General features: G+C 33.3%; 1 protein-coding gene across 1 annotated transcript; it reads right to left on the bottom strand.

Moving 5' to 3' along the window:
* Positions 1-421: 421 nt before the first annotated feature.
* LOC108914131 (ankyrin repeat and SAM domain-containing protein 4B) lies at positions 422-12,434 on the bottom strand. The gene is made up of 7 exons (XM_018719853.2): positions 12,190-12,434; positions 10,571-10,714; positions 3,550-3,829; positions 3,101-3,385; positions 2,687-2,991; positions 2,489-2,607; positions 422-2,352 (listed from the first exon to the last, which is right to left on the bottom strand). Exons 1-7 carry the CDS (start codon positions 12,210-12,212, stop codon positions 2,102-2,104), a joined length of 1,407 nt encoding a protein of 468 aa, XP_018575369.1. The 5' UTR covers positions 12,213-12,434; the 3' UTR covers positions 422-2,101.
* Positions 12,435-15,323: the final 2,889 nt, after the last annotated feature.

Raw genomic sequence — 15,323 nt, forward strand, 5'->3', positions numbered from 1 at the left:
TTTCTATTTACAATGTGTATTTCTCCAACAGAAAGTCCGAGTTCAAAGTGCACACATCCTCACTATCATAAGTTGCACAGTTCTTTAATGGAGAGTCTTGTTTATTTAAAGTGCATACTTCTTTAATAGAAATTCTGTATTTAAAATTCATATTTCTTTAATAATTTTTTCCATTGAAAATTGGTATCTCTTCAATAAAAAGTGTTTCAAGTGCACATTTCTTCAGTATAGTAATTTGTGTACTTAAAAACCATAGTTCTTTAAAGGAAAATGTTTATTTAAAGCACATATTTTCAACAGTCCTAATATATTTGTTTGTTTAAAGTGCATATATAATATAAAATCTTTATAAAGTGCACAGTTTAATAGAAAGTTTATGCACTTATATTTATTTTTAAATTAAATTAAAATACACATTGAATCAATTTGTACACTTTAATAGAAAGCAGAATGAAAATAAAAAAATGACTGCATATTGCAACAACTGTGTAAAGTGCTTATATCTTTAACAGAGTATCTAAAGTGGGTAGTTGTTTAATAAATTGTGTTTAAAGTGTATGCTTCTTTAATAGAAAGTGCAAAATTTCTTAATAGAAAGTCGGATTATTTAAAGTGCTTGGCTCTAATGAAAGTACTGTATTTAATGTGCATATGTATTTTATAGTCTTCTATATAAAATTTATTTTTCTTCAATATAAAGCATATTTAAAATGCAAGTGTATGTTTCTTTAATAGAAAGGGCATATTTCCTTAATAGAAAATCGGATTATTTGAAGTGCTTGCCTCTTTAATGAAAGTAATGTATTTAAAGTGCACATTTTTAACAGTCTTCTATCTATTTAAAATTTGTATTCAATAGAAAGCATGTTTAAAGTGTATGTGTATGTTTCTTTAATAGAAATTGCGTATTTCCTCAATAGAAGGTTGGATTAATTTAAAGTGCTTGTCTCTATAATGAAAGTACTGTATTTAAAGCGTATATTTCTTTAACAGTATTTGAAATTTGTATTTCTTCAATAGAAAGCATATTTAAAGCGCATACTTATTCAATATAGTAATTTGTCCACTTTAATAGAAAGCAGAAAGAAAATATAAAAATAACAAACTTAATAGAATGACTGTATTTAAAGTTCATATTTCTTTAATATGAAGTTTTTATATTTTCAATAGAAAGCGCACATTTCTTCAGCATAGAAATTTATATATTTGAAGCGCAAAGCCCTTTAATATGTTTTGTTTGTTTAAAATGCATATTTCTTTAATATAGTCTTTATAAAGTACACAGTTTAATAGATAGTTTATACACTTAAAGTACATATTTCTTCAATAGCCTTCTGTTTAAAATTTGTATTTCTTCAATAGAAATCATATTTAAAGTGCTTGCCTCTTTAATGAAAGTACTGTATTTAAAGTGCATATTTCTTTAATATCATACTCGATTTAAGTACACTTACATTGTTGTTACATTGCTGTTACGACTTAAATTTTCATAAATTAAAAATATTCACACATCTAAAGCTACTATTTAAAGTATTTCAAAATACTTTGGCATACTAACGGATATTATAATTGAACCTTCAGTTCATAGCCTGCGCGTTACATTAGCGTATTATTACTACTATATTAAACTCTCACTATATCAAGAAAAAGTGTAGGGAAGCGTAAAGTGATGGGAGATATAAAATTGCATACAGCGTTCATAAGTTTAAAAATATCTGAAATCTCATGATTTTTTTTACAAAAATAGTTTTGACAAAAATAAATATAACTATATACATGTTTTGTCAGTGCACGTGACAGTTTACTGAAGCGATAACGTATACAGGGCGTTATAAGTTAAATTCGTACACAAAGTTAGTCCTTGGAATGTTTACGTTTTTTAAATGTAATTTAATTGGCTAATAGTTACCGTTTAGGACATTAATTTGAGCACCCTGTATATTTTGGACTAATAAGGATTATTGGAAAATGCACTAATCGATTAAATGATTTTCAAAAAAAAGTGTTTGTATCGCTCCATAAAGTTTTCTACTTATACTAAATTGTTCCCTGTACGTTTATCGTACTTTCTACCAACGGATATTGGTAACTGGGTGTGTATCTATAGCATACTGTCCGTTACTTCCCCGGGATTCTCGAGAGCGGCCTTCCTCTCGTGTATGGCATTGACGAGCTTCCTGTGGGGTCCTATGGGCAAGTTGAGGCTCTTCAAATCGTTCTCCGTCAAAATTATCAGGGTGTCCAGGTCAATCTTCTGTTCTTCGAACTTGGGTAGGTATTCCCCGAGGCCGAAAGCCGTCAGGAATCGCTCTAGGGGGCCGTTGGGGTCATCGTCTTCGCTAGATGTGGAATCTGCAAAAAAAAAAATTAGACTAAGTTCGGTATATTTTTTTTTATCGGAATCTGGGGCCACTAGCATAGACAATAGGCAACTTGGGGCAGCTGACACCTTTGTTCGGAGATCTTCAACTTTTACTATGATTTTTACCTGACAATTCGTCATCTGTCGTATGCCTAGGTCCGTAACTTTCACCAGATCCAATAGAACTTTCTTCCTGACCGCTTTGGTTAGCGTAGAATCCCCCAAAAGAATTTGTGATGCTTTTCCTAAAAAAAAAACAAGTTTTTCGTTAGGTATCTCTGCTTATAATATTTTTACATCGATTTCCTACGAGATAAATCATACCTGATGACTATGCTCCCCATTCCTGGTCTGATGAATATACTGGGTGGTTCCTGGTTCAAACTGTTATCCCCGTTCTTACGCAGTTCCTGCATGAAATCCGGTTGAGAAATGGACCTTGTTAAACCGCTACTAGGCGGAGGAGGTGCATTGTCGATGTACTCGGCTTCATTGAAGATTCCGTCGAGACGGCCCCTTTTCGTATATTGTCCAACGTTTTCGATGGTTCCTCCATAAAGTACCTCCGAGTCTCTTCTGATGCCCTTTAATGAGTTCACGGTTCTTTTACCGTCTTCTATTTCGCTAACCTTAAAATAGTAAAAAAATGTGAGTTTCTGAAAATTGAAATTCTTCGAAAATCTGTCAAAAATGTTAAAATATCTCGAAAATTGTTGAAATTTGTGCACTTCTTCTTACCTTAAACTCGTCATCGATCGGTCCCAGCCTGTTATTTTTGGTTGCCAGAATTTTGCGCTGCACGGAACTCATGGAACCTTTGCCGCTGGTCACAGTGCCCCCGTTGATGATTGCGCTGTACGTGTTCCTCCTCTCGTTAGTGCCGATGTTGGCTAGATTCGACATGGAACCTCCTATTATCCTAGACCTCAGGGTTTCCATCATGGTCGGTCTGTAATCCCTGTTCTTTCTCCTCTCCAGTTTGTCATTTCTTTCTTCAAGTTTGGCTCTCCGTTTGTGGAATTCCTGGAAACCAAAATTAATGGATAAATACTAAATCTGGTCTTTGATATAAATAAAAAATTAAATATAACTGTAACAGTGGCACCAGCTGAGGCGTGTCAGTGCGCGTCATAAGCGTACAAGTGTACGCTGGCCACTTCCGTAGGTAGTAACGCCTCGTTGCTTACCTTTATCCTCTTTTTGGCGTCCTCCTTCGCCTTCTCCTGCAGGGCCCTGACTTTCTTCTTGTCCTGCGCCTCTAATTTCGCGTGGATGCCATCTATGTACCTCAGTATGTCCTCCCTGTTATTTATCCCGGCTAATTCTTGGGCCGTGCGTCCGTCGACGTCGGTAGAATATATGTTGGCGCCGAAATTCACCAGGAATGTGACGATGTGTTTGTGTCCTTGGGCGGCCGCTAGGTGGAGCGCGGTGTTGCCGAACAGGTCGGCTTTGTCGGGATCCCCCCTAATTAAAAAAGAAAATGACGTTAAAAGTTATTTTGTACAGTCGCACATTGTTCTTATTTTTTGTAAAGTTACAACTTCCAATACGTGTAAGTGCTGCTAGGTATAAAATAGTTCTACTAATTCATTACTGTCTGGGTAGGTATTTCGTTTTGTTCCGTTTCATACCTGTTTTCAGCCACGAAAATTGAATAATTCCAAATATTTCGAATTTTCACCCCCAAGCACTGCACTGCACTGCTAAGCAATTTGTCGACAATTAAAATTTATGGCTGGTTGCCCAGTCTGGCTGTGTTTGTTTGCCATTTGCCCGCGCGCACATTCTTCAACTGGGCGACCAAACCTGTATATAAGTATGGCTCAATAAATATGGGAACAAGTTTTTCAAATATTTCAATGCCGAGTTGTTGCGTAGCGACCGAACCTGATAATACCACCAAACTCTTTGGTCTTAAATTGAGGTCGGAAAGTCTATACACAAATCTGATAACCAGTAGCGGAGATACTGAGAAATATCGTCACTAAAAATCCTTGAATTTTGTTCCCACTAAATAATTTGGAAATTTTATCACCACCACATTTAAGTTTGTCAGAGAATATCATTAAGACCAAATTTACGGTGCATTTATATATTATACTTGTCATCTGATATTTATACAGGGTGATTCAGAACTTATCCAAAAAAAAAATTTGGATATACAGGGGATCCTTACAAATACAATTTTGTAAAGAAAAAATCAAAAAGGGCAGTTTGAAAATTATTTAAAAATACACTTCTGCACGGCACTGGAAACTGGTCCACTGTAAAACCTGACCTGGCACAATGCGACCGGCATGGCAGTGTGATAAAAACGGACAAAAACTTTCGCAAGGAAAGAAATATGTAAATAGAATTTTATCGCACCTATTTTATATCGGCAAATTCAACTGCTTTTGCCTTTATTAATTAATACAATTAATTTGTGTTTTTAAATAATAAAATCATTTGACTTATCCGATGTTACAACAATTGTTCAAAATTTTATTTTAAATGTTGTCTTGCCTCACCATAACACAAATGTTTCACCATAAATTAAACCGATATCCATCAACTCCGAGTTACTATACACGCAAACTATTTTTGACACTAACTACTAAAAAAACTATTGTAAACATCACAGATAACAGGTAAATACTATTGCAACGACGATTGAAAAATCCGATTTCAGTATTCGGAGTCGCTGAGGCCACGTGGCTCTCCACGAATGACGCTAGAGAGACTACAGTTGTCCAGCTATGTAGTCGTTGAATGTACTATAACTTCAATAATTTTTTTCGCGGAAACTATAAGGATTTTACAATTTTTTTTTACGATATTGACTCCATTTCTCATGCCGCATCTATTCCCACATTTTTTTGGATAAGTTCTGAATCACCCTGTATACTGAGCAAATAAAATTACCTATAACCAGCTGTTAATATTTTACTGTGCACAAATCATTAAATATCTGTTATATGCACCTACTGTGCATTATTATACTCACAATGAAAATTATATACTCTACAAACGTGTATTAAAACGTTTTCCCACATTCACTGCGTTTCTTAAAGGCTGTTTCAATGATGCTCCATTTTTAAATCGAGTTTGCAGTTTTTGCAGTTGTTTTGATATTTTAAGACAAGCCATAAACGAATTAGTACCCTTTTTTCCAAATGGCGGAAGTTTAATCAATTAATAGCACGATTTTATTATGGCAATAAAAAAAAACAGAAACGAGGAACCTTGTATATTGTTTCACCTCGTGGATGACGTGATAAGTAATTTATGAACAACAGATAACATTAATAAAATCTGAGAATGTTGATTATAACAAAATTGGTTCTAGGAAAGTGCATGTAATAAAATACAAATTTTTTATATTAATTATATTTTATCATTTTTCACGTATGACCTGATCTTAAGATGGGGCGACATCTTTATCCTCGTTTATCTCTTATAATCATAGGCGCCGGAAATTATAATTTTTAAATGCTCAAGTCGGAAATAGTAGGAAAAATATAGGGTATTCTCATACTATAAATAAAAAAAAAAAATTTAAGTCAAAAACGATTCGGCCGAGGAATCTCCTCTTCAAAATAATGGTACAAGCGTAGCATATGTAAATGTTATCAGCACTTTGATCTTATTGTGCATTTGTCGTAAAGGGCGTAAAAAAATTGACGTTATTGTGCTACAGCTAGACCGTCCCTGGCAAACCAAATAAGCCAAATTGTTTTCATGAGTCAATTTTTAAGGAGTCTTATCTGTCACTATCTACACTAAGTACATATTTTAAAAGTTATTATAAAAACCTTGATTTTCAGGGGCGTCCTTTAGGGGTTCGTAACTCTGTATGGAGGCCCTCTAGGGAAAATTTTTATAGGGACTTATCGGATTATTTTAACGTCTCTTGTATAAATCCATTTATTCTGGGACAGCCTATATAGTTCTTCTATTCTGCACGCCCCTGCTATTCCAAATATCATTTCTACTTTTATATTTACATAGACTTCATCAGTAAAATTATTAAAAAAAAATGTACGTGTCCTCTGGTAAAGGTTTTTGTTTTTTTCAATTTATGCCCAATATTTTTCCACTTAACAAAAGCAATGAACGTAACATATATTGAAATATCAACAGCTTTATGCAAAAGTATTGTTCATAAGCTTCCTGGAGACTTTAGGGATAGGGTTTCATTTGTTCGAAGCATTACCTTTGCTGTGGTATTTTCAAAATATTTTTTTTACACCACGCTGAAAATAGCTTGAATATTTCCACGGGTATTGTTTCAAGTGTATCAGAAACAGACTCACGCACGAATAAGACCTATCAGATACGCTAGAGAGACGCTTTGAAAGTACAACATTCAAAACGGAGCCTCTAAAAGATCTAGGATACAACGTCATCAAAGTGTGGGAATGAGAGTTCCGAAAGGCGATAAAAGACAACAAAGAAACTAGTCTTTACACTGAAAAGCACCCCTTACTTCTAAACACACCATTAAATCCACGGGATGCTTTTTATGGTGGCAGATCAGGGAACATCTCCGAATATCACAACAGTTAGGCAGTGAAAAAATAAAATATCTGGATGTGTGTTCCCTATGTCCCTGGGTTTACAAGTGCGGCAGGTTTCCCATAGGTCATCCAAAGGTATTGACTGGTAAAGAATGCAACGGTATGAATCTGAAAGAAACAAATGGGCTTTTAAAATGCGAACTTATGCCACCTCAGTATCTATATCACCCCGTTTTACCGTAAAAGATAAATAATAAACTAACGTTTATACTTTGTCGGGCCTGTGGAGAACATAATGCAAAAAAGCACATGCTGTCATGAAGAAAATGAAAGAGCTGTAACTGGAACATTGGTAATCGACAAGGTACTAAAAGTCGTGGAAAAGGGATATAGATTAATGGAGGTGTATGAGGTCTGGAGCTATGAGATTCAAAAATTTGATAAAATTACAAAAACCGAAGGGTTCTTCATGACGATGATGAATACATTTATAAAAGCTAAGCAGCATGCTTCAGGATGGCCCAAAATGAGTAACACGATAGAAGAGCGCAGTAAATATATTGAAGAGTTCTTGAAGCGAGAAGATGTCCAACAAGAATTTCCAGGTGTTCGTTCGCTGTCAAAATTAATATTCAATTCGTTTTGGGGAAAGTTGGGCTGAAAGAAAACCAAACTAATACAACAATAGTTAACCATCCCCGTACAATACCTTAAGATATACCTTAATAATTAACTGGAAAGCCTGTGACCCTCTCACCACTGTTAACGTGTGTATATCAGCATATACTACAGCGTAGGCAAGACTCAAATTGTATAGTTACTTGGAACAGTTGGGATCAAATCTCTCTTTGGACTTCTCGGAAATTATGGCTGAGCATTCTACTCGCCAAGCAGTTTCTAAGACTGAATCGTCACTTTTTTTAATCACAACTTACAAGAAGCTTAAGTTGTGGCAAAAATATTATCTTGGAGAAATTTCTAATGAAATATTTATTACACGAATTGTGGAGGGGGTTCCTGCATACTGAATACGATGCACAGCCTGCTACGCGCGTCTTACGATTTCCACTCATCTGAATTTGCTGGTTTACATGTACTGTAGCCGTACCACGTCATATTTATTTACATATCCTTCTGTACCCTAAAAGTAATATGGCTCTAGGTGTTGAATAGAATATTGTTAGTGATGATCCACAAATTTAATCTTACTGTATTTAAAAATAATGAACATGTTTGTAACATTTCTAGCGATTTACAAATAGCAATCAGCTGTGTGAGTTGTGACTCAACCAAAAGTGAAAATATGTATGTCGTAGTAGAGAAAAAAAAAACAATTACCCAGATTACGAAGATTAGGTACTTTGTCCTGAAAAATTCATAGTATCTGCGCGCGCGCCTTTGTGTTTAGGTGGGTTTGCTAAAACAATAATATCCTTATATTATTTAAGCTGTTTTAATACTGACAATCAATCATCAGTAAAAATAGTTGATATTTTAATCTTTACGTATACGCTCTTATCTCTGTTTCCATCTTTATCTTAAAAGAAGTATCTATAGAGATGAGTACTGCTGTCATGTCAGTAACTTACATTTAAAATTAAATTTCGGTTTTCACATAACTTCTCGAAATAAGTATGACTATTTTTTTATCGAAAAAGTATTAAGCCAGATAGCGTAATCTTTAAATTAGAATCTTATTAGATGAAGATAGATTAGAAAACAGCACTAGTTATATTCATTCTATTTGCTTTTTTAGCACGTTTGTTGTTTAATTTTTTATATTCTAGATCTGTCTGTTTTTGTGTTTGATTTATATCAATTATTTCATAATTTTTGCAGTTTGTTTTAATGGAAAAGTTTTCAAGAATTGTTCCATTTAATTAGTATAGTACATTTATAGATTTAAGAGAATGACTATCTATGTAGAGATGTCATAAAACAAACTGTAGATCTAAACAGATCTGCTCTGTGTTTCAAGAATTTACGTCTATCTAACTAGTCTATAATTAAAAAACTGGGAGATTTTTGGTTTAAGAGATTATGTACTTAAACCAGCTAATGATTAAAATACATTTGTTGATAAATATATGGGATCTTTGATCCTGAAAAACATTAATTCAACTTATTTTCTGGTATATGTGTGCTCTTAGCACAATATAAAACAATTGGAAGCAATTAAAAATTGACATTTTTTCGATTCTTTTTTTTTTATGCATATTAACTTTGTTTTGACGCGGAAGTTTATTTCAATTAAAATAAACGGATGATATTAGTATTTCGCTAATAATACGCATGTTTTTTACTTACAAACTACTTTTAATTTTGGCGATTAAAATAACTGTACTTTAAAATTAAAAAGTGTACAGTTTATATCAGTATAGGTTGCGCTTTTTTGTTATTCAGACAAAATATATTATTTGACCATTTTTTCTTCTGGAATTATAATAAAAAAATTCACGACATGCATCCGGACATTTTGGTTTATTCTAAACAAAATTGTAACGAACGAGGTGCAACAAGAAGTTATGAAGGAACTTATCCCAACAGTCAACCGGATGGAAAGATATTTTCAAGGTTGTTTCAAAGATTGAGAGAAACGGGTAGCTTTCGCCCCTGTCATCGAAATGGTCGACCAATAGTCCGCATGGTTAGACAAGAAAGAATTGTGGATATACATAGTTGAGGAAAATCCTAATATCTGTATCCTCCAAATAACACAAAATGTTGGAGTAAGTTCCTACAGCACATTTTTTATTGCATAAACAACAAATTTATCTGTACTTCTCAGTAGAAAATTTTCACCATTGAGGACTCGAATAAAATTTGGATTCGGTATTTTCAATTTGAGTTTAAAATGAACACTGGATTTGGAATAATTGCGGATCATTTAAGTGGCCATATTGACTAAGACTTAACACATAATATTATTTGAAGTTTCTTCGTAACGATTTATTCCAGTTATTGGAAGATGTACCACTAAATATTCGTCATGACGTGGTATTTACATGATGAACTGCATACAATCCATGGTCACCTCGTAGTCCGGATTTAAATCCAGTGGACTTTTACTATTGGAGCTACATCAAACACCTTGTGTATACAGGGGCAGTAATTAATATTAGGTGAACGAGTTATGAAATAATATTTTACTGCTCTTTTACTCCTCTCCCGCACAAGTCTCCGACTTCTGGGCTAATTCTCGTAATTAGAATGAGGAGTAGAGATATTATTATTATTGTGTTTAGTTTTGACTAATTACTAATCAATGTATGCGACATATTTAAATAGTATAATCAAAATTACGACCTATTATACTGACCAATGGCTGGTTTTACAAGAATCTCATCTATTTATGATCCCATCGGAAACATTTTACATCAAATAGGTAGCCTTTTTCTTAAATCTATGAATGTACTTTACATTATATGGCAAGAGCAAGAGCGTACGGAAAATCAGCCTTAAAGTACAAAAAGTTGTATTGAAATACACACGTAAATAAATTAGTGTCGATGTTTTAGATGTTACACTGCTATAGAATGACCAAGAAATTGTTCGGATTGCTAACAATAGTAATCTTTTTGATTTTATCACAACATTCCATTTATTCGATAAGTTGTATCATAATATCTTGAGATACGGGTATGAGTTGATTCACAAGACGAGGTTTCCTGTAATACGTTTAGAGAAAAATTTTTTTTTGGCTTACCCCCTTCCGCATAGCAGCCTTAGCGCGTCCAAATTCCCGTGAAAAGCGGCGTACAATGTGGGGGTCATCCCTTGTTCATCTCTACAGTTGCAGTCCCGTTTGGTGGCTTCTTTAAGTACCTCCAACATGCCATCTTTGGCAGCTCTAAAACGGAGGTTTCAGATGAAAACAAACAGTCCATCTAGAATTTTCAAGTTAGGCAAAAATATTTTCATAAGAAATAACCCTTGATTGAGTTTTTGGCGTAAGATTTCATTAATTTTTTAAGTATTGTTCGGGTGGCAAAATATTCAATAAATAAAAAAACAAAAAAAAAAGAAAACGTGGTCATAAAACTTTAATGCGTTTTTTTCTCGGCAATAGTATCGACTTCGAACAAAAAGGATCTTTAATGATCTTTTAACATGAAAATTAATGTTTAATTTTTGAAAAATCAATAAATACCATTTACGTGCATCAGGTCAAAATTTGAGGGTTTCTTCCACAATAAGTCTACCAAATTGAAAAATATCTCTTAACTGAAAAAAAGTTATGGTAAATTATATTAACGGAAGAACTTTCAGCTTTCAGNCATTTGTAGGCATATCAGTGATTTATTTTGACTTATGTGGATGAGTAGTCCAAAAATTTTCGAAAAAATTGGACTACGGTCGACGTTTCCCAGAAAAATTGTAAAAAAAGGAAAAATTTGGAAAAATTGAACTTTTGTGAAAATTTATTCTATAAAGGGTTATAATAAGCAGAGTACTATCTAAAAAAATAAGTTTTAGAAATTATTTTAATACAATTATCAACAAGCTATTTCCAGCAGCTGATAAAGATTCTGAATATCTTCACAATGACCAAGAGCATATGCCTCTAGAATCAGAAGCATCAGTTATCTGAGTTTCCATTAAAATTAATTTACCACATAATTTTTTCTGAGTGTGATTTTTTAGTTCTTTATGTTGATATTTGGTTAAAATACATTTTAAATTAAATTTTTTAGTTATTTACTGATGAAATTTTAAAATTTAATTTCTCTTTGTTGTCTTAAATTAAAAAAATACATTTACTCTTTGTTAATTTGTTCTTGAGTTCTACTAGCTTGAGATTTGAATATACAATTTGTTAAAATATATTATTTCCAGCAAAATATATCTGGAAAATTATTTTGGTATGTATTTTGTCAAGCGTTTTTATTTGGACTTTCCTCATTTTTCCAATTTGAAATCTCTAAACAGGTTTTCATTTCATATGACTTTATCCGAACTATTAAAATTATTATACAAGGAAGGGGCCGGTATCTTAATACCATCAACTATCTGGCAAAGTATAAGTTGGAAATATGCGAGACTCCTAATCAAACAACGACAATTTCCCGATTTCCAAACCCCGATTTAGCAACTTTTGCGTCCATCTCACTATCTAATGATTAGATAAATAAAAGTATCGATACAGTCGTAAACGATTTTTTATTGCTTTGATAACGTTTCTCTTCGCAATTGGAACCCATCGATCTATTTGTTGGAACGATCCGATTAATTTTCAACGCGTTTATGTAACATTTTCCCTGATCCGCAGCATCCAGCTAAGCGGACTTCCGGCCAAAACTGCACGGAAATCAGCATCTCACTTACTTGTGAAATCTATTAGTTGACATCTCTCATTTGTTTATGTTGCACTGGTCACTCGACTTAACTCTCGTTTTTAACTTGCGCCGCGTATTTTTCAATGAAGTAATGGCTTTGTAGGTACTCTCTCCAGCACTATCAACAAAACGCGAAACAATATTTACATGTCGGTATTGAACGGATCTTCAAAAGAAACGACTACGTTTCTGATAAATAACAGGTACTGCGGTACTGATATCATTAACCTGTGTTTGCCCACCTGGCATAAAGGTAGACGGGGTCGGCCGCTCTCGATTCGACGAGAGTAGGCGACAGGTTTGCCTTAATTTAAGCGGAGTTGATCGTGTTGGTGATGCTAGCGCCATCTATGTGAAGGTAGATAGCTTACAGGGGTCGTCGTGCCCATTCGATTTGTTCTTCCAAAGCTACAAAGAGTTTTCTGCGATAGGATTGGAATCTATTAGTAGCTTTGATATTTTGAAATGTGTAGTGTAGATTCTCGTGCATAGATAGCGCTGCAAATGTAATATTACAACTTTCGCTGGACTACATATTTAATTATTTTTACATTTCTAGTTTTTAAACATAACTGTGTTGTGTACTTCTAAACTTTTAGTAGATAGAAATAATTCAGTAAATTGTTTGCAAATTCGTAGCATGTTAATAGGACTATCGCTTATTTCGTGAGTGTTCTTAGAAAAAGTAGCAAAACTCTTCAAACAAGTTTCTCTAATGTTTAATTTTGGAACACTGGTCCGTACGAAATTCTTGATATTTGTTTACTGCAGTTTCTAATAGCCAAGGTTCAGAAACGTATATATANTTAAACAAGTTTCTCTAATGTTTAATTTTGGAACACTGGTCCGTCGAAATTCTTGATATTTATTTACTGGAGTTTCTAATAGCCAAGGTTCAGAACGTTTATATACAGGGTACAATTTTTGCGCAGACGTTCTTTAGGGTGTCTAACCTAAATTCGCAAAAATAACAACATCAAAGTTTTTTGCAAATATTTCGCGTTCCGTACATCAGATATCAATAAGGTCGTTGTGAACGTTGTAGAAAATTTAATTATCTACAAGATTGGGCCCTTGCAATTTTTCCCAAAACCTCGTCCTTTTCAAAATATTTAAAGTCAAAGTTAAAAAACAAGTTTTTTCGCAAATATCACGCGCCCAATGCTTTGGACGTCATGGAATAGGAAATAATATTAGTATAAGATTGATCTCCTGCATATTTTTCGAAAATTCTTCCTTCCCGAGATGCCAGATTGATGATTTCTTGCCGAATTTTAATTATTTGAAAAATATATTTTATAAATTATTTTTTAAAATATATTTCGGTTCAATTTTAAATATTTCAATTCATTTTCAAAAATATTTTTTAAAAACTGTAAATTTACCAGTCTTGCAGATAGCTAAATTGTCATTTTACAATGACTTCATCAATGACGTCAGATGCGTAAGCGAGATATTAGCGAAAACCCGTTTTCTTTGCAACTTTGACCTTGATTATCTCGAAAAAGATAGTTGGAGATAATTGAATTCTCTACAACTTATGTTAACTTTATCGCTGCCCACTGCATTGAATGTGAAATATTCGCGAAAAAACTTATTTTTTAAACTTTGACCTTGAATATCTCTAAAGGGGCGAGGTTTCAGGAAAAAATGCAAGAGACTAATATTGTAGATAGGTAAGTGAATTCTCTACAAATTTTGTTAATTTTATCGCTGTCCAAATTTCAATTCTCTACAAGATAGGTCTCTTCATTTTTTCCCGAAACCTTGCCCTTTTCGAGATTTTCAATGTCAAAGTTAAACCTTGTTTTTTTAACTTTAATCTCGAAAAGGGCAAGGTTTCGGGAAAAAATGAAGAGACCCATCTTGTAGAGAATTGAATTATCTACAAATTTTGTTACCTTTATCGCTGTCCACTGCAGTGGGCGCGAGATATTCGCAAAAAACTTCTTTTTAAATTTTGACCTTGAATATCTCGAAAAGGGCGAGATTTCGGGAAAAAAATGTAAGAGACCAATATTGTGGAGGATTGAATTCTCTAAAATTGTGATCAATTTATCGCTGTTTAATGCATTGGACGTGAAATATTCACAAAAAACCTTGGGTTTTAAACTTTGACCTTGAATATCTCGAAAAGGGCGAGATTTCGGGAAAAATGCAAGTGACCAATATTGTGGATAATTGAATTCTCTACAAATTGTGTATTCAAGGTCAAGGTATCTCGAAAAGGGTGAGATTTCGGGAAAAAATGCAAGAAATCAATCTTGTAGGGAATTGAATTCTCTATAAATTGTGTTACCTTTATCGCTGTTCAATGCATTAGACGTGAAATATTCTCGAAAAACCTTGGTTTTTAAACTTTGACCTTGAATATCTCGAAAAGGGCGAAATTTCGGGAAAAAATGCAAGTTACCAATATTATAGATACTTGAATTGTTTACGTATTGTGTTAACTTTATCGCAGTCGCAGTTGGACGTGAAATATTCGCGAAAAACCTTGTTTATTAAACTTTGACCTTGAATATATCGAAAAGGGCAAGGTTTCGGGAAAAAATGCAAGTGACCAATATTGTAGATAATTGAATTCTCTACAAATTGTGCTAACTTTATTGCTGTTCAATGCATTGGACGTGAAATATTCGCGAAAAACCTTGTTTTTTACACTTTGACCATGAATATCTCGAAAAAGGCAAGATTTCAGAAAAAATGTCATACATATTTTTTAGTTTTAAAACCCCATATCTCGAAAATAAAGCATTTTAAGGTACATGTTTATAGGAACTCTTTTGTTTTTATTAGTTCACGACAAAGAATCTGCTTCTGAAGCTTGCCCAAGCGTTTTAGTTGCCTTCTGCATATATAAATCATTTTTTGGAGTTATTACTTTTATCATTTTTCATTTAATTGTTTTATGAATTAATACACTGAATTGATTGTTAAAATTTCATATTGCAAAGTAAATCTGATATTTTAATTTAAATTTTTTCAGTATTATTAACTGGCTCATTGGAATTTATTTCTAATTTACTTCTGGAAGAAACNTCATATTGCAAAGTAAATCTGATATTTTAATTTAAATTTTTTCAGTATTATTAACTGGCTCATTGGAATTTATTTCTAATT

The sequence above is a fragment of the Anoplophora glabripennis genome, unplaced genomic scaffold, assembly GCF_000390285.2.
Source record: "Anoplophora glabripennis isolate ALB-LARVAE unplaced genomic scaffold, Agla_2.0 scaffold814, whole genome shotgun sequence".
Taxonomy (NCBI): Eukaryota; Metazoa; Arthropoda; class Insecta; order Coleoptera; family Cerambycidae; genus Anoplophora; species Anoplophora glabripennis.

Excerpts from the sequence above, each read along its gene's own strand:
- LOC108914131 (XM_018719853.2), bottom strand. The coding sequence starts at position 12,212 with ATGTCAACTAATAGATTTCACAA. Across the intron at positions 10,715-12,189 it reads TCAACTAATAGATTTCACAA|AGCTGCCAAAGATGGCATGT; the intron begins GTAAGTGAGATG and ends CCTCCGTTTTAG. Across the intron at positions 2,992-3,100 it reads CGATCGATGACGAGTTTAAG|GTTAGCGAAATAGAAGACGG; the intron begins GTAAGAAGAAGT and ends TACTATTTTAAG.